Genomic DNA, 20,087 nt, shown 5'->3' with positions numbered 1-20,087 from the left:
GCAGAAGAAATGACGACATCACTGCAACTGAGGGGGACGACAGCTGTTTACAGATACGAAAGCACTAAAGGAAATGATGTGTTACAGATGTTCATACCAGAGAGAACAGATCAGGCAGTGTTCTCTGACGCTCAACATGATCTGAGCTGTACAGTGAGTCTGAGTGACAGCAGGTCACACAGGAAGCGGCTGGCCGCTACTGTTTCCTGTTACTCAGGCATTTCACAAACCACAACATGCAGATCAACAAAACACAGCTGTGGTTACTCCCTGCTTCTTTTTGTGTTTCAGGATTATTTCACTGTGTGCTACCATATGCAGAAGGGAGGTTATATGATACAAAATCATAGGCTACAACTAAATGTACACAATAATCAAATCATGATGATAACAATAATAAAAAGTGATTTTTTTTGTAGGAGAAAAAAAACAGAAAAACTAGATTTACTACAACAGCTGGCTGAATCTGTCAAAAGAGGTTTGCACGTCCTTTGTTATAACAAGTGCACGCCCCTGCTGCTCTCTGATTGGTCGTCCTGCGCTTGACTCCCTTCTCTCGCTGTTCCTATTGGCTGAGTAGCAGGTCTATCAAAGCGGAAGTGACCCTAAATCATCAATGAAAAGGAAACGGGACCCCCGGAGTGAAAGGCTGCATCAAGCTGGAGAGAGGACGTAGACAATATAGGGAACTGCTTTCAAAATAAAAGCAAAAGAGACGCAACGACAACTGTCTGCTGTTCAAGATAATCGAATAATCTGACGTTAACATATAATAAATTAATGTAGTGTGGTGGCATCAAACTCTCTAATTCACTGTATATATTTAAGAAAAAGCATTGAAACATGAACCTTTCACAGCAATTACTTGATGTTACAGCTAATAAACGCTGGTACATTACATACAATCTGCCTTTACTCATACGAGTGTGTTGTGTATTTACACTTTGCATCCTTTTCATTTGATTTAGTTTGTGATTTGGTGAGTTATTCACTCTGACTTGCGAACACGGGTTTTGTTTTTAAGGCGTTGACCGGAAGCCCCGTCGCGGGTTGCGCGTTAACTCGACAGCAGTGCGGGGCAGGACCAGGGCAGGAGCTCCGGAGAGAAAGCGGAGAGTGAAGTCCGATTGTCGGGTCATTGATTCTCTGTGTCCGCCTCATCTCGGCGTCTGCTGTCTGACTTCCCCTCCGGCACAGAGGATTCCACTCCGAGAAAACCTGACGCCGACTGACACAAGAATGGAGATAGAGAAGGAAGTGAAGAAGGTAAGCTCTCCCTCCCCCCCCCCCTACGCTCCTCCGTCGGTGTCTGGGAGCGGTAACGCCCTGAGAAGGTGTGCCGAGCAGCGGGCAGGTGGCGGGGGAAGGTCCGGTGTCGGAGGCAGACCCCTGGCTCCAAACCAGGGGTCTGCCATCCATTTCTTCCACCTTTTCAATTGTAAAAGTTAAACAACAGCAGCTCACTTCGCGTGTCCGGTTGATGGATTGGAACATGTATTTGTTACGTGCTTTAAAAAACTGTGTTGTTATCTCGGGTCCCACTTCCTTCACTCTGTTGTCAGTAAAGTTGTGCTCGGCACCACCAACAGAGCCGCAGTTCGACGGCCGACACAATAAGAGTCTTGGATAATGTTCATTTCAGTCATTTCCACTTTGTGCAGCGTTATTGTTTCAGCATCAGTGCGGTGGAAGTCGTCACACAGAGTAATTGCTGCTGTTGGAATCCTGCAGCTGCTCCCCTGTGTGGTCTGTGTGTGTTTAAACCATATGATTATCTTTAATGCACTGGCTGTTGCAGCACGATGATGTCAAATGAAGGGTTCTGATGGACTGTGGGCACGTGATGCATTCATTGGATGACTTGCTGCATGGGCCACAGTGAATAGCCACAGTAAAAACTAATGTTTCGAAAATGTTTCTTTCAAGACTTTGACTGAAAACAGGAGACCATTAGACCACGTATCCATTTTAACTGTTAAAGTTACAGTGTGCAGAATTTAGTGATATCTAGTGTTGAAGTTGCATGTTGCAGCTGAACACCCCTCACCTCACCCTCTGCTTCCAAAGACAGAGAACATGTGGTAGCTTTAATTGTCATAAAAACTCAAAAGCTGTTTAGTTTGTCCAGTCTGGACTAATGTAAAAAACATGGCGGCCTCCGTAGAGAGGGTCCCCTTGATGCAAATATAAAGTATTTGAATATAAAGGGTCTTTTCTGGGGTAAAGAAAACTACAATTCATACAATTTAGAGGAAACGAACTAGTGAAAACATCATTAGGATTATTTTACATTAAATCTCTACCAATAGATCCCTTTCACCTAAATATCATACACGGAACCTTTAAAATAAACATGCTAACCTGCTAAAATCAGCTTCATCACAGTGTTGGAATATTGTGCCAAGTACAGCTTAGTGTCCAGAATGTGTGTACACTGGAGTGAGTACTTCAAAATGTGACTCTGCCTGACTCATGGTTCTTTCTTAGACCTGCAGACAGCTTGCAGCAGTGGAAAGCTAGTAGAGTCTGCTGCAGGGGTAATAAAGTCGCCCTGTGTGATGTGTGCAGACATGACGCTGTTGCATTAGTCACTCAACAAGCTGGAAGTTCAATTTGTCGCCACTTTGGCTTCAGTCAAAGTCCCAAGAAAGTTTCAAATGGAGATCATTTTATATAAGCCAATATCTGCTGACCAAAAAATCAGTGTGTTCACAGCATAATACATGTAAAACACAGGTTTTTGCTGTACAGAGTCAAGCTGTTAGTTACGGTTAGTTAAAGGTCGAGTGTGTAAGATTTAGGTGAAAGGGATCTGTTGGCAAATATTTAATGTAGAATAATCCTCATGATGTTTTCACTAGTTCATTTCATCTAAATTATGTGAATTGTGGTTTTCTTAACCCCAGAAAAGACTCTTTATATTTAAATACTTTATATTTACATCGAGGGGACCCTCTTTACAGAGACCACCATGTTTTTTATATACATATACATACATCATTTCTGGCAATAACTCCTCCATTTCAATTGTCATTTCTATCAGACATTCTCTAATGTATAAATACTTTAAAGATTGACGTGTTCAGCTTCACACTGTCCTGGGAGAGGGATCCCTAACATGTGGCTCTCTCTGAGGTTTCTTCACTGTGAATACGCTGTTTATGGTAGTTTGCCTTACTCTTGTTGAGGGTTAAGGACAGAGGACGTTGCACCTTGTTAAGTCCTATGAGACAAATTGGGATTTGCAGAGCAGGAAAATGAAGTTTTATCATACAGTGCACGTTTACTCTCTGTGTAGTTCTTACACTAGTAGTTCTTGAGGAACAACTAAGTTGCTTTATGAATTTTCCTTCTGAATGAGGTATCAGCTTCTTAGCGATTAACTCTTTCACCAGAAAAAGCAGGTAGCGGCATGGTGTGTGTGTTTCATTAACCCAGATAGGCATACAGCCTGATGAACAAAAAATGATGCTGTATTATACAAATAAATATCTCTATGAATATTAATCTTCAATCCTCCCACCTCCTCAAAAGCAGAAAAATAGTCATTCCATGACATGCCTCATATATACACACTGTAGTTCTGCTTCCAGCCGCAGGCGTTAAGCTGAACCACTTTAGATATAAAATACTGTAGGCCAGGGTCGCCGCCAGGATTATATTTCAAAGTAAGCACTAAAACAGCCTGCTCGTAACATTGGTCTTGACGCAAGCAAATGAAAAAGCGAGAGTGATTGATTATGTGGATTTCTTTTTATTATGGTTTAGCAACTGTGGCAAAACTTCAACTGGTTGTAACATACAATAAAAAGATTCACGGCAAAGGATAAACTCCCACTTTGAATGAACTTACAGTTGAACATACAGTATAAGTCAGAAAAGCAAATAACTGACTCCCTCGTTTGGCATCATCGTCATCATCAGTGAAATCAGATGAAGACAAAAAGATCGGAGGCTAATGACAGCATGCAAAACCAAACCAAGGACCTAAAAAAACTTGTGTTGAGGAAAGAGGACTCTAGAATTCTGTTTGTAGGACTCATTAAATGCAGCCGGAAAAAACCATCGTGCTAAAACACATTGTTATAGAATCTTTTGACATATTCTGCTGCCTCAAAGATTTAACGAACACGATTGTGGAAAAAAACGCGTGTGTGTGTGTGCACGCTCCTAGTGCTCGTGATGCTGACGTGAGACAAAAGTTGATCTTTGTCATGTTTGTTTTGATGCAGAAACAATATGATGTGGTGTGAGGACATATTGCCAGTTGAAATTAACAACACTCCATTGCATCATTCAGCTGCTACTGACCCCGCTGAAACAAAATGGCTCAAGACTGAAGAATATGAGTCATCTGGTCTGAACTACATACTTTGTGTCTGAGTAGCGTCTTTGCAGAGTGTTGTCACCACAATTGAAAGCCTAGTCGTCACATGCAGTCACTGATAAACATCAACTGATAATGCAGATGGTGTGTTCAAAAGAAAAGACACACACACACATTGAGTAGCCTCAGCCAGAAATGTCCAGTCTCCCTCACTATTCCCAGCATATAAATATTTAGACTTCCACAAGTGACCACTTAGCTGAGGACAGATGCAACAGAATGTTATATGTCAGTACAATTATAGGTGTAAATTAAATTTTTTTGGTACCAACAGAAATGTTTCAATATTTCCAATATAGAGTAAATAATTAAATTCAAATAATGATTTCCCTAAAAATTATATTAATTTCAGTACTTTAGGCATAGTTTTGTACGGCTGATATATTCATACAAAATTTTACATTTAGGAGGTTTAGCTCCCTCGTTGAAGCTGGGGTTGGTAATCCTAGAAAAGCTACCAATTTGAAAAAATGCAAACGATACATCCCTCCCATTGGCCGTCTCGTCAAAACTACAGCCCCAGAAATCATAAATGTGCATTGACTGACAACTTTTCTGTGAGTCAGCCGCTAACTGCTATTGGGACGACGATTTCAACAAATAAAATAAAAAGTCTCAGACAAAATGACCAACCCTGGCTTCCTTTAAGTATTGTTCCGCATCAATTTTGTATTGAAACCTGACTACTGTATCGGCACTAGTGTTGAAAAACACACCTCATAGCCCTAACATAATGCAAGAAATTGAATTTTAGGAGAAAAACAATTGGTTGGTCTGGACTTGGTGAGGGCTGAATAATGTTTTGTATTTTTAATGTAAGAATTCACAGAAGGTAAGAACAGTTAACTTACAGTAAGGTATAGCATATTTATTTATATTGTACATTTACAAAGGGAAGGTGCTTAACATAATGCATTAAATAAAATATTGGGTTAGGTAACAAAATAGTTTTTAAATCAAAACGGTATATAAACTGTAAAATAATAGATAGAAGGATAGATAGATAACTCATCCCCTTGGGGAAATTCCGATATCTTTTATCATAATTAGGATAATTTTGTTTTCCAGATTGGAGTCACAATCCCTGTAAAAGGAAAATATGAGCATCGATACCTACAAACTCTATTAATTCTGCCTTTAAAATTGAATTTAGGAGGTTGAGTGTGTGTGCAGCTTAACTGAGATTCATTATGTGTTTGCACTTTTCAGTGTCACCACAAATCATGTTGTTGAATTTGGCTCTTGTGCTCCTCAATGACTCCCAAGGCACTATTGCCTCACACTCCTCTGGAAGATGTGATGAAAGCTACAATATAAGCATCAAGCTTCCAGCTATTAAAAGCTGAAGTCACTGTCTGCATTCCTCAGTATTGAGTTTCTTTCAGGTCAGAAACTTCTCTCTGACATTAGGGATGCCTGCTGGAGGCCGTCAGCAGCATCAGTGAATTATTGACCATATATGGTCATAAACAGTGGGAATGGCTCACGGTGGACATAAGTATCGTTGGACACTGAAGACGGGGAAAAGTGTGCCGTTAAATAGACGAGAGCAATAAAATCCCAAGCCAGGAAGAGTTGGGAGGAAAACTGAAATCTTTATGGCATTTAACAAAGGCAGCTGGGAACTATCTGTGTTGAAATAAAATAAAACAATTTGTGTGGATCTCAAATCATTTGAACCCAAATAAGAGAGTTTGTAAGACTTTGAATATAGTTTATTGCATTTTACTGTCAACAACCATATTCAAATCAAAGAGAAAATGCTATAACGTCCCCCATTGAAGTTTTATTTTTTACTATCAGTTAACAGAGGATTAAACTCTCCTCAGTTTCTGTAGGATACATTAATAATCTTCTTCTCTGCATTGGTCTTCTGACTTTTGTTGCTGCAGTCTAAATGTATTTTCATTTTGCTTCTGGTCTTGTTTTACTCCAGACAGTTACCAAGAGAGATTATTTCCATTGATCATCTATCTCATTCCTCTTATGTGTATTAAAAACAAGCTTGTTCCAGTTCATCCAACCCCCTAATCCATACCTTGTTCTAAGAGCAACTATCTCTGAAAGCTTTAAATTGAATCTGAATGATGTAGCATTAGGGCAAAAAAAAGTTGTAAATTTACATGAATGAAAGTTCTACATAAAGTCCTATTATTAGGAGGATAAAGTTGTAATCTAACGAGAAAAAAGCCAGAATATGAAAGAATTAGGAAAAAAGCCTTCTAGGAAATAAGCAGCAGGAAGAACCTGTGTTTTATGAGAAACTTCTAATCCCTTTAAAAATCTGACAGAAGTAACTAACGATATCCTCGAGGTTGACCACGACATTTTCTCCACCAAATACCCCTCAAGTCTTCCTTCAACATAGACACAATTTCCTGTCCTGTTTTTTATGATAATATAATATTACAACATTATTCTTGTAAACGTACAACTTTTTTCTGGTAATATCCCAACTTTCTTCTTGTATTCAGTATCCTGATTTAAATGTTGTATTTACTTGGTACATCTTGCCCTATTGAAGCTCAGCACTTCCTCTCACTGGTTGAACAGTCAAAACAGAACTGTGATATCATTTGTAACCATGTGCTCTGTTCACAGATGACGCTGGGCCATGAGTTTGGTGCCGGAGCAGCCTGTTTGAAATGCAAGGACAAGTGCGAAGGCTTTGAGCTGCATTTCTGGAGGTTTGTTGACTTTGTTTTCGCTGCGTAGTCCCATCAAAGAAATGAATGTTAACCGTGGATATCCATTTTCAAAGCCCATTTACTTCCTGTGTTTAGAGGAGGGACATATGTGTGTATATATAAGATTAAATCATCAGCCATTCAAAGGAATCCCTTGAACAAAGTGTTGAACCTCGGGTGAAGGTACTTAGATACATAGTGGAGTTATTGGACACTTGCCAGGTACGTTAATATAACACTATGAACCAAGACAGTCTTGATAAAATACATACTTAATTATCACATTGTTCCTGGAATGATAAAAGGAAAACAGAAAACGTGCTTTCATGGGCCCAGACTGGTCAATAAAATCACTTTCCTTTGCTTAATTGAAAATATTCTGATAGCAGCAGGAGTCTGCAGCCTAATAGGAACATGCTGTTCCTGAGAACTGCTGTGCTTTATGTTCACAGAGCTTCACGTCCTGTTGCCTTATTGTTAACGAATTTGATGGCAATGTTGGAACCGCCAGAACAGTGTGTGTCTACAGTGGATGACTTTAGGTCTGATTAGTGCTGAGAGCGGGGGCTATTGAGCCTGAAAGGGGCTTCTGCTCCTATTTCAACAAACCCACTGTAATTGGAAGCATTCAGTGCACACCTCTACATACAGTAGAGCGAAGACACTGTTTTGTCTCTAAATGTGGGATGGTCTTGATTCAGTACTGACACCCCAGGGTTCTCCGTCTTACCCTTGTCTGTCACAATGTGTGCTGTGGACCAGTCATTTCTGAATACACTGTCCTATCTGGACAATTATCCACACTTGGCTAGTTTTCCTGAAGACAACACTAGGTGCCCTCATGCCCACCACAGCACCAGCACAAAGACCCCGCGATGGGTCTGTCAGTCATTTATGTCAGGATTGTTGTGGTAATAAAGCGGCCATGTCTGTGGACGTGACAGGTAGGAGAGAATGAGGGATGAGGTTTAGGGGTTTAGTTTCAATACAGATTGGAAAATAAGCAGGGTTTTTTCAGATTCTCACGCATGAGAGGTTGCTGGTATCAGGGGGCTGCCCACCTCTGATTAGAGGGTGTAAACGTTTACGTCACAAAGGGTTGACCTTACTCAAGCTTTGGCCCTGCAGGATCCAAGACAGTTTGAGTAGTTACGAGACATGTTCCACCCATACGTTTGGAAATAACTGTCATAATGAATGTCAAAAGAACCGGCATATAATTGAGTTAACAGGTAAAAGGAAACGTGTCTTAGTGTGCAATGTCTCTTCATTGTCACCATTTTTAAAAACGAATTTTGTAATAGATAACCTTAAGTTTCTTTTTGAACTTCATAAACTTCCTGTTTTTCTCATCTTTTAGCAAAGAGAAACTAATGCACCATGTGAAAGTGATCGTATCACACAGTTTTAAAAGACATTTCTGATATTTGAATGTTGACATCGATGCTATGTGTTCTCGCATAAACAAATTAAACAGGGTTTTCACTGCTCGACACAGAAGTTGAGGGCACTTCATGCTTAAGGTCTGTACACCTGGTCATGCTGAAACATGCCCTAAGGTGCGTCACAGTTACTCTGCAAATATGAAGCAAGTTGTGTTGAGGCCTGTGAAAAAGACAGATGTGTGAATGCAATTCTGAGCTTGTTGTGTTGGTTTACTATTGTAGCAGATTGTTAAAAATGACTTAACGCAAAACAATCGCTCATCCTAGCCACAAATGCTTTCCTGTTCTTCTCTGCAGGAAAATCTGCCGAAACTGCAAATGTGGCCTCACAGAGCACGATGTGTCGATGAACTCAGAGGACAACAAGAAGGTAGGCAAGTTGTTCGAGGACACCAAATACACTGGCCTCATCGCAAAGCTGAAGACCGACGGAATCCCCAGTTACCAGGGCAACATGGTGACCATCACTCTGCCCAGTGCTTCCACTGCTTACTCTGTACCACCGAGTTCCTCTTCTACCGTTGTTCCTCCCTCTTCCACGGCTGGTGTTGTACGGCCTACTGGAGCCTCTGCAGCTGCAGCACCCAACAGCGGTCAGGCCCAGGCCCAGGTTCAGCCTCAGGTTCAGCCTCAGGTTCAGCCTCAGGTTCAGCCTAAGCCCGCACCAGGAAGTGTCGCACCAGTCAAGGCAAATAAATTGCCGTTCTCTGTCAGCTCCACATCAGCCAATGTGATGCCAGTTCCCAAAGATGTGCCAATGAAGTCTGTCACCTATGAGTGGGCACCGCCAGTAGCTAATAAATATATGGTAAGAGTTAGAAAATACTGCTACTATCACTTATTAAACTGTTATACACTAATAATGTACTTTTTTTAAGCTTCTCTGCTGCTTTTAAATGTTTTAAATTATGCTGGTCCATCCAAAAATATCAGCTCTGAGACCTTGTGTTTGGCTAAAATATGTAATAGACATTATGGATGAAGACAAACACAAGCTGTAGCTCAAGCTCCATCACAAGGATGAGTTAGTGTTGATCAATATTTACTGTATATTAAGTGACAACTAGGATTTTGCTCATAGATCGGAGCTCTTTGTGAGTTTCTAGGAATATAGGTAAGAGAGCAAATATCTGTAGTGTCTGAAACACTTATTAACTGAAATAACTTGTAAACCAGGTTGGTGAATACACATCTAATTGTCTAATGTCCACAACCTCTCTTTGAATGCAGTTTAGAATTTTAGTGATATAAAACCTTGATTAGCAACAGCAAATTATTCTGACTTTTAGTCCGTATATCTTACTTAAAGTTATTTTTTTTAATAGCAGCAGCTCTCACCATCCCACTTGTCTTCTGCCTGGGACTAACTTTCCCAGTCTTTAAAAGTCCTGAATCAGTCTTTGTTTAGTCTTGTGCTTTATCTGTAGGACCCATGTTTTGTTTGACTTCTCACCACAAGACAGGACAGTTTCCCTGTTATTTAATTTCTGATTGGCCCTCAATGTGCTCTTCTCATCTCTGCCCCTCTTACTTTTCTTATCCCATTTGAGCTCAACGATTCCTTTTCATTTTCCCTCTGACATCCAGGCGGTACGTTACATCGAGCTGCTTCCACCAGAGAAGCGTCCGGTGTTCGGTACAGAGGGAGCGGTTTACCGTCGGCAGCAAATGGCCCTACAGCTGCCCGAGCATGACCAGGACCCATCCAAATGCCATGAGCTGAGTCCTGCTGAGGTCAAGCAAATGCAACAGTACGTCCGCAAATACAAGGATGAGGCCCTGGGCGTGGGGGATGTTATGCTGCCTGAAGAGATGGCTCTGGTTCAGGCTGGAGGGCAGGGTGGAGCTGGAGGTGCTGGGACTGGAGGTGCCGGGACTGGAGGTGCCGGGACTGGAGGTGTACCTGGTGCTGGAGGAGCAGGGTCTGGAACACCTGGAGCTGGTGTTGGTGCTGGTGGTGTTGGGGCTGGGTTTAGACCGGGAATTGGGGTTGCTGGAGCTGGCTCAGGGCAAGGGGTTGCAGGCCGAGGGGTCGGGCCGATTTGTGGGCCTGGAGCTGGCACAGGCTTTGGAGTTGAGGCAGGGGTTAACAGAGCTGGAGGTGGTGGTGCTGGATTTGGTGCTGGTGGTGTTGGATTTGGTGCTGGTGGTGCTGGACCACTCTCAGGGCCTGGGACTGGACCATCTGCTGAAGGAGCCATGGGCACTTCTGCCACTGCTGGAGCCATGGGTGTCCCTGGAGCTCAGCACGCTGGACTACCACAACAGAACTTTGTAAGATGTTCATATTAATCTGTTGTATATTGTTGTATATCAGTCTGGCCTCTGTCAGTCCCCGTCACTTTCATTAATATCTATATTACACTGTCATCCACAGCAGCATTGATAGAAAATATTATTTTAATTTAAAAATGTATATAGTCTGTCATATTATGGCAAACGTATGCAAAACAATATTCAAGTATTGACTTTTTCATTACATCCGAAAAATGTCACCAAGTATTTTCTTTACGTGTATATTTTTATTAATTTGAATCACTGCTTTTTAGGAATCAATAATTTGGACAACAACCTTTTTAGTTTAGTTATAGCAATAACACAGCGTGTACAGCGTGTCGTAGAAACCATTAATTGCTTACTATGTTTGAAATTTAAACCCAAATGTGCCACAAAAAAAACAACATAGAAAAAAGCACTAATTAATGCAAACTCTAGTAAGTCCATAGTTTTTGTTAAATTTGTATGTACAAAATGTATATCAGTAGTAACAGTTATGAACATCTGTTAGTCCCACACTGGACACTAGATGGAGCCATAAGACCAAAGTTGACTCAGCCTTCACCAAGATGCACAATGATTCAGTTCTGATTCACACTGGGTCATGTGGCACAAATGAAGTTTTTTTTCTTATCTTATCATCACCATGTGCAGTTAGTTAAGTCTTGCTGCCTAGAGTCTTATGATTTACTCCTGTTTTTCTGGTGTGAGTCATACTGAGTAGGGTTTTAATATAAAATCTAGAAGCAGAAGTGGTTTTGCAAGAGTAGCAGTAAGAAGTGAGAACATAAATCAGCATTAACCGTTTTTTCTATTTTTATTTTCCTCCCATGTTTATCTTTCTCATCTGTTGCAAGCTCCTGGTCTATTTTTCATGTTTCTCTGTTCTTATATTCTTTGTGTCATCCTCCCACTCGATTCTTTCAAGTGTCCATAACACCACATCTCTCCTCTCTCCTGACAGGAGTTACTAAACAACCTATATTTGCCTCGACACCCAAACTGCACCAGCAGGCATGTTATCATAATTAAAAACGCAGAGGTCAGGCCCCAGTAGCTGTGTCGTCTTCCATTCAGAGACGAATGAGATCTGAAGCAGAAACTTCAAATGTTCCCTCATTAAAAGGCCTTTTTGTTACATCAAACGATGAATCACGATGAATGAAACTGAATTGACTTTGATCTGGACTCAAAGAGAATTATGTGGCTGTTTGTGTTTTTGGAACAGGGTGCAATGGACGTTTCTAACCCCAGCAGTACAAATCTTCCCCTTGGGCTCTGTTACCATTGGCACTTTTTAACATTTTATTGTTTCATTGATTAGTTGAATTTGGAAAAAATATAAAATGTTGGTGATAGAAAATTATCACAACTCCACCTTAATACTAACAATCTCTTTCCTTTTTCCAAGTCATGCCACCACTGCCAGCTCCCGATGTGTCTGGGCGAGCCGGCCGTCTACGCCGAGCGGGCTGGTTACGACAAGCTGTGGCACCCAGCATGCTTTGTGTGTTGTACCTGCAGCGAACTACTGGTGGACATGATTTACTTCTGGAAGAAGGGCAAGCTGTACTGTGGACGCCACTATGGAGACAGTGAGAAGCCACGCTGTGGAGGATGTGACGAGGTGAGTAGGAGGCATTTACATAATTTAAAAAACTATAAAACTATTCTGGACGCTGTCAGTAGTTTTATTACCTTTTCTTTTCACAGTATGGTTTAATGGTATGTTTTTCTATGTGCACTTATCTCTTTCTCTGCCATTTTGAGCTTGCTGGCGATATTTAATCCACCGTTTGCTGGGTTTCTGTCCACAGCTGATCTTCAGTAATGAGTACACTCAGGCTGAGGAACAGAACTGGCATCTGAAGCACTTCTGCTGTTTCGACTGTGACTGCATCCTCGCTGGGGAGACGTATGTCATGGAGAATGACAAGCCTGTCTGCAAGCCCTGCTACATGAAGAACTACGCTGTGGTGAGACACACTTCCTTGTTTGTTAAGATAGGTGAAAATAGTTGTATCTTTATTTTGGATGGTGTTATTCAAAACACAATTAAGGTCATTAAGACACTTTTAGTTTGAGAACTGGAACTACTGAGGGCTAAAACCTCAACCTGATGAGGACAACTGCTTCTCTTACCTGCAGAGAATATTTGTACATCCTTATTGCTTGCATATGTTTTCTGTGCTGTTAACTTAATTATATGATTGTTTTTTGATGAAATACATAAATACTGGTTTTAAAATCATTCAACAAATACATGTATAATTTAAAAAGCAGTTGAAACAGCTCAGGACCTTGACTGTCCTAAACTCCTGAGGCAAGAAGCCTCTACTTTATGCAACATTTCTGTTGTAAAAGTGTGTGTGCTGCTACTGGAAACATTGCCCAGACAACCTTGATAAGTTAGCTTTGGTAAACTAATTAATGTGTTGCATGTGAAGACGATGTCTGTGTGTGTGGAGGAGAGAGACACGGGGTGTAGGCAGGTCGTAGCCTTGCCTCCCAGCACTGCGTTCTCAAGGCATTTTGTTTGATACGCATAATGTTGTTTGGTGAATTACAAATGACTTTGGCAATGCCTACTAAAAGTAACAGCTTAACATAAAGAAATACATTTAAGTCAAAACATGATAAATATCGCTCTTTAATTTTGATATATAACTTAGGTTGATATTTCAGTCATTATTATAAAGATAAATTATAAAATCCAAAGTTATCTAAAGAAAAATCTTTATTGAGTCTCGGTCAGAGCATGTGACTGTAGTGCTTATACCAAGTGCACGTTATCCTCCTCTGTTGCCTGTGTTGTGTTTAAAGAGTTTGACCGTCAGTTTGTTTAAAAAGCGTGTTATGCAGATTAAACAACAGACCTCCGCGAAGGACTGATAAAAGAGAACGATTGTAAATGAGCACCAAGAATGTGAAGCACTCGGCATGTGTTTACATGATGTGTCCGACATAATCCTCTGCAAAGCCACAGTTTTTATGTAACGTCACACTTGTCTTCCCTTCTGATGTTGTCATTGTTAAAGAACTAGGGATTCCATTGTGCTACCAAGCAATTTTCTGCCGAATGAATACTTGAAGGTAGGGTTGGCAAGTTCTTACTGAAACAACTTGCTCAAAAGTAAAAAAGTCAGTGTCTGTGACCCTTGCAGATTTTATCAAATGATGAAAAGCATGTCTCACTTTTTTTCACTTTGAATTTGTTTTGGTAATATGCTGAGAAAAGGCAAATGATCGACACACTTAAAATGCAAGGTTTGAATATCAACATGAAAACAGAACGGTCAAAAATGGAAAATATCAAAGTAAAAAGACACGTGTGACCTGACATCATCATATCCTCCTTCATCCCAGAAATGCTCAGCCTGCCAGGATGCGATGGAGCCCGAGGCTCAGAGGGTTTCCTACGGCGAGCACCACTGGCACGCTGAGCCACAGTGCTTCAAGTGCTCCGGTTGTTCCAAGTGCCTGGTCGGCCAACGCTTCATGGCAGTGCAGGGCTTCCTCTTCTGCTCTGTGGAGTGCAAGAAGAAAACCATGGCTTAGAGGGCCAAAGCGGTCTCTTTGGTCTTCTCCACAACCACTTGTGAAACCAGGACAGGTTTGAATAAGACTAGAACCAGAGCAGGGAAGAACAGTAACAGAGTGCCTAAAACCTTTAATATAGAGATGTACGATATTATCAAACAGTGTTGAGAAATCAGTCTAAACTAGGATGACACCCTAACGTATTCTGTCCACTATGTTCTTTGCCTTAAAACCAGCGGTCTCCCTTCAATAAGTAGATTTTTTGTACTGTGTTTTTATACTGATGAGATTAATTTTGTATTGGTTTGAGGTGACAGTCCTTTTAGTTCATGTTAAACCTGTGTTTAAATGTAGCACTGCTCTTCTCCTAAATCTTTGATTTAATGTGTCACATTTGCTTCATACAAGCCTCTGATTCTCACCCTCCTCTATGCAGCGATATGTTGAGCTTTATCAGCCAGGTTTGGTGTTGATTTGCTTCCAGTGCACTGTCTTCCAGATCAAATTTAAAAGTAATAATAATAATGGACAAAGTTAATTCTCTAATCATTATGCAGCATTTTTCAACCCTCCGACTGAAGAATTAAATAAATACATTTGAATATAAGTGAAATAACTGGAAGTAAATAGCCCCGACTCTGACAGCAATAAAGGCTAAAGCAGCCTCCTACTGTGGATGTGTTAGAAACCATCACAATGTAAGCGTAGTAGTATTTTCTAGAGCCTGACCAATACGGAACTCTGGAGGCAGATCTCGATACTGATATTGGGGTTTAAGAAATCTCCCATTCTGATACTTTTGCTGATATTCGGCAAGATGTAATTTTGTAATTGAGACTTGAATTTTACAATTTGTACATAAACTTTATTCTAAATAAAACAAAATAAATAGAACATAAAATATATATATAGAACTTGAAAGAAAATATTCTTTACACAATATAAACGCATAAAAACATAATATCAGCCAGACAGTAAATTGGTCGGGCTCTAGTATGTTCATGTTATCTCAAGGGAACCAAACATGTGATGGTATGTGGTGCTCAGGTATATGAGAGGAGTTTCTAATAATATGGCTAAACAAAATGCGCAAAGATTGTTGCAATACTGTCAGACTGCATTTATTTGTATCTAATACAATTGTGAAACCATGTAATCTAGTTTCCTCTACAACAACAATACCATAAATTGTATCCTCAGAAAAAGCTGTTTCACACCGATCAGACGCAGTTTTAAGGTGGTCTTCACAAATACTCAACTGCTGCATTATGTTTGCATTTATATGCACAGGTGTGTTGTCATTATTTATTCTATATTTGCTTCGTAAGTAGCGTCCACAAGGTGGTCTCCACATTACGTGCTAAATAAAAGGGATAGTTATAGGGATATTAAAAGGATAGTTCACCCAAAAATGAAAACTCACTCATTATCTACTCACCACTATGCCGATGGAGGTGTTTAAGTCTACAGTGGAGTTTCAGGGGTAAACAGCGTTGCAGCCAAATCCAATACAATTGAAGTAAATGGTGACCACTTCAAGTGTAAAAAGAACATAAAAATCTTCCATACTGCTCGTGTGGTATCATTCAAGTGTTTGAAGCCCCTGCATTTAAATTTGACTCGAAATTAGGTAATTGTTTTTAGCCTAAATGTGCACTGACATGCTTCTCCTGACCTGTGTCACAGAGGACATTTAGGCTAAAAACATGGTGTCAATGACCTTGTTCTGAAAAACTTGAATGTCGGGGCTTACAGACACTGGGACGTTTGAAGGAGTCACCATTTACTTCAGTTTAGATTTGGCTGAAAAGCTGTTTACCCGTGAGACTCCAGAAGTGTTTATTGGACTCAAACACTTCACCCACCTCTCCATCGGCATAGTGGTGAGTAGATAATGAGTCAATTTAAATTTTTGGGTGAACTATCCGTTTAAGTATAAACCAAAGGAATGAACAAATCAAAAATGGACTAAAGTAAAATATTTATTCTCCCCCTGCGATTACTTAGGATTTGACAGAGATGTTTTTGTTCAGGTCTGCTCGTATCACTGGCCCCATAATAGATATAAACACTGTAATGCCAGTTGTCACATAGGAGGAATGGCAGCTTTGCCATGGTTCCCAAAGACTTGATGAAATGAGGAAAACACTGTAAACTGTAACATCTAACTTTTTGCCACTTCAGTCCTGTTATGTTTGTGCCATGGATTTTCTGTTCATGCAATAAGCTGCACTTTAAAAACTAAATCCATCAATTGTGTCTCACTTTACTTTTTTATTTGACAGCTATTTAAAACATCTTCACAGCCTCTTTTCACACACACACAACTGTTTTCACTCGACTGGGCTCCAATCAACCTCTTCTCAGGACAGCGTGTGCACAGACCACTCCCCTGACTCCCCTCTCTCTCTTTATATTTAGCTGCCTGATGCTGCAGCCACCCACTGGTTTTTATTGCTCGACCAGACCCAACAGGCTTTATGTAGCCAATGAGGGTAGCAGGAAAACCATTGTTGTAACTAATAACATTAATGATACCTGTGTCCCATTAAATGTCCATCCCACTGAGCTAGTATGTGAAACAACAGGACACTAGTACAGGATCATTATAATGGAATGCAGTAATAATTAATGTTACGAAGTAAATCCTTTCAGTGACAAGTCAGGAGCATGGTGACCTCATACAGTTCCCATTGTGGCTTCAACCTGAGCAGAGCTGAAAGCTCTGTGGATGTGCGGGACCTTAGATAATGAAAATTAAGATATAAATTGTGTCACAATTCCATCCCACATACACATGTCCTGTGCACTAGTTGCCATAGGACACGAATTCTGACTTTTATAACTGTTCGGTATCGGAACAAGAAATGGTTAAACTGCATCTTTAAAATTCTGTTGCTAAGCTAACGGCACAAAAAGGTAGCACAATTCATCATGTCTATTTTTTTCCCTAAAGAGGTTGGTGCTGGTGTATTACCGTTCCATAAGCAGACACCTCCCAGTTCTGTAGGTGAATGACTTTCTCATTAGAAAAAGATTTTTCATTTAAGAGGGGCAGAATTGGCCATTTTGTCTCATACTCAATTAGTATGCAGCTTATTACCAGAGAGTTGGGGTGACAGTCTTATCATAAGAAACAAGGAAATGCATCTTTGCTGCCTCCTCCCCTTCGCACGTGCTAAAGTTGGACTGTCCATCGGGCAAATGGGGACAAGTGGGTCACTGGATTGGTGGATCAGTGGACAGTCCAAAAAAAGTTCTTCATGTTCGACATGACAGCGAGCTGTGTGCATGTTCTGGGACTGCATGGTCTCACTGGCCATTTACAACCAAGTCAAAACCTTCATGTTGAGCTAACATTAGCCTGAATTAATTTAGTCTTTGCAAAATAATGAACAAGGTGCTTATGTGGAATCTGCATGGATTAGAGAGTAATGCTTCCTGGTTTTCTTAACAGTCTGTTGATGTGTTAGACAATGACTTCACGCCCAGTCAAAGACTAAGATGTAGTTGTTGTGGCAGTAGAGGACAATCGATGATGTACAGGAAGTGAGAGGGAGAGCACCTGGAGGAGCAGCACCACCAGCTGACCTTGAGGGATGGGTATGTTAGTTGTAGTGGGTTAGACACACTCCGCCTCCATCCTCTTATCCTGACTGAGGCCAGACTGGACGCTTCAGCGATTCACTGCTACATCATAAAATAATAACATGGGGCAGATTGTGGCTCACTGCTTGGAGAGAGATTAGGTATTGTTTTACATTTTCCTTGATTTCTTAGATAATAAATCATGGAGCTTGATGAAAACAATTACCCATGCTTAAGGGATTGATATCTATGTGTTTGAAATTTGGTTTAGATCCCAAAGAAACTGGATCTAGTGATTTAAATTAGGTTTGATGAGGAGACTGTTGGGCCATTCCACTTTATACTAAAATACTCACATATTACCCCTTTCATTGTGAGTAACTGACTTTCACAGGACCCACACAAGCTCTGAAATAACAGTCGTTACACTCTAATGGAATCTCTACCAGGACGGCCATGATGGAAAAACAACCTCTGAGGATCTCGTGTTTTCATTCACTAAGTGGAAACTGTGCACAATTCAAGGAAGCTCCATCTCTGAGGAGTTCCATTGTCTGAAATGGCAGTCGGCCCAGAGCTGCGCTGCTATTTCCCCTCTTTCAACCACAACTCTACCAGACCTGATGTGACCGAATCGCCTGGGCAGCCCCAGTATCACGCCTTACCATCAACCTCCTTCATCCTTGCTCTCATTTTCTCATTTCAGAAAGTGATTTATTTTCTCCTTGTTCCGCCGCAGGAAGTCAGGGTGTATTTGGTTTAAGACTTGTAGTGCTGGTCGAAGAATGAAAATGTTTGTTTTCTGCAGAAATAAAAAGCAAGTGGTCTTCTGTTATCTTACCTAACAAAGGAGTCCAGTCCACTGAAAGCAGAGTAGAGAGAGGTGGGGTCTTCTTCCTGTAATTGTGAGGCAGTTGGAATTTGCATGTGATTTGTTTCATACTTCAATTTGCATCAACTCTATCACGTCTACTAGAGCCTTCCCATGCTTCTCTCTCAGGCAGGGGAGCTTGTTTTCTCCAGCTCTCACTGTTTGCTGATGGAAAAAGCGGGCTGAGATGCTGAAGTGTTGATTTGCTTGTGGTTTGCCTCATCGGCACAAAGCGCTGATGAATGTTTCTGGTTCTCCCCCGGGGAGTTGGATGATGCTGATATGGAGCAGAGCACTGACAGGCCTGGATGACAAGAGCAGCATCCTCTGCTTTTCATTTATCCTCCTCTGAGTCTCCAGAGTCACTCTAAGCTGATAGTTTTCGAACAAGATAACTCTATGGACGACATGTTAAAGTTAAAAGTAGTCAGTAGTTAGCGGACAATAATGTACTCAGGTAAAAATAAAAGTATGCAACTTAAAGTATGAAGAGTGAAAGTACTTTAAAGTAGAGTGTAGCCAATTCCCTTATGCAACAGTCTATTACACCAACATGGCTGAATCTCAGCCTCCTCTGAATCCATTTTAGATGTTTCTCTACCACTGATGCTGCTGAAGGAGGAGGCGTGGTCTAATGTTACCTGCCTGCTCTGATTGGATCAGTGGATCAATTCTCTTGTTGATAATTTTTTAATTATAAAAAATAATCAATGTCAACATGCAAGGGAATGCATAGAGAACGTGTAGTGGAGTAGAAAGTACAGATATTTGCTGGTATGTTGTGGATTTAAAGTGAAAAGTACAGATAAATAAAAACTTACTTATACAGGAAGTAACAACTTGCTTAAATTGTTGCCAAAAACAAAGTCCAACAACAAAAACCTTGCTGATTTTGAGTTTCATTTGTCATTTTGTATATTAGAGACACATTTGAAGAAGACTTGAAAAGCCATGAGCCAAAGATGAACTAATTTAGTCGGATGCCACCATTTAAAAAACACCTGAACAATAAGCTGTGGTTGCATTTCACTCAATGATCACCAAATATTAATTTTTTTGTTTAATTTAACCTATTTTGTCAGTAGTTTCTCAATTGACATACAATACATATCAATACCTTGTATCAGTATATCTTGTTTGACTTTGTTCTCTCTCCTCTTGCAACGCCTTAAAGGATTTATTATTTCGTTTGACGTCATGTGACTTCTGCTGAAAATCCAGGTGCAAATTAATAATAATATAACCTGCTCAATACTATTTCTGTTGATAGAATTTTACATTGTTTATTTTTA

The 20,087-nt window shown here is 40.5% G+C and overlaps 1 protein-coding gene across 1 annotated transcript; it reads left to right on the top strand.

Annotated features, from left to right (window-relative positions):
* The first annotated feature begins 915 nt into the window (after nt 1-915).
* tes (testis derived transcript (3 LIM domains)) lies at nt 916-16,590 on the top strand. Its single transcript, XM_020079144.2, has 7 exons — nt 916-1,266; nt 6,989-7,074; nt 8,817-9,327; nt 10,107-10,793; nt 12,208-12,423; nt 12,614-12,772; nt 14,163-16,590. Exons 1-7 carry the CDS (start codon nt 1,240-1,242, stop codon nt 14,352-14,354), a joined length of 1,878 nt encoding a protein of 625 aa, XP_019934703.2. The 5' UTR covers nt 916-1,239; the 3' UTR covers nt 14,355-16,590.
* Nucleotides 16,591-20,087: the final 3,497 nt, after the last annotated feature.

Source organism: Paralichthys olivaceus, chromosome 7 (genome assembly GCF_024713975.1).
Source record: "Paralichthys olivaceus isolate ysfri-2021 chromosome 7, ASM2471397v2, whole genome shotgun sequence".
Taxonomy (NCBI): domain Eukaryota; kingdom Metazoa; phylum Chordata; class Actinopteri; order Pleuronectiformes; family Paralichthyidae; genus Paralichthys; species Paralichthys olivaceus.
This window is presented reverse-complemented; position numbering and strand designations above follow the sequence as displayed.

What these genes read in the sequence shown, in the direction of transcription:
- tes (XM_020079144.2), top strand. Translation starts at nt 1,240, where the DNA reads ATGGAGATAGAGAAGGAAGTGAAGAAG. An exon ending in CAGTAGCTAATAAATATATG is followed by an intron (nt 9,328 to 10,106) that starts GTAAGAGTTAGA and finishes TCTGACATCCAG; the next exon opens with GCGGTACGTTACATCGAGCT. An exon ending in GACTACCACAACAGAACTTT is followed by an intron (nt 10,794 to 12,207) that starts GTAAGATGTTCA and finishes CCTTTTTCCAAG; the next exon opens with TCATGCCACCACTGCCAGCT.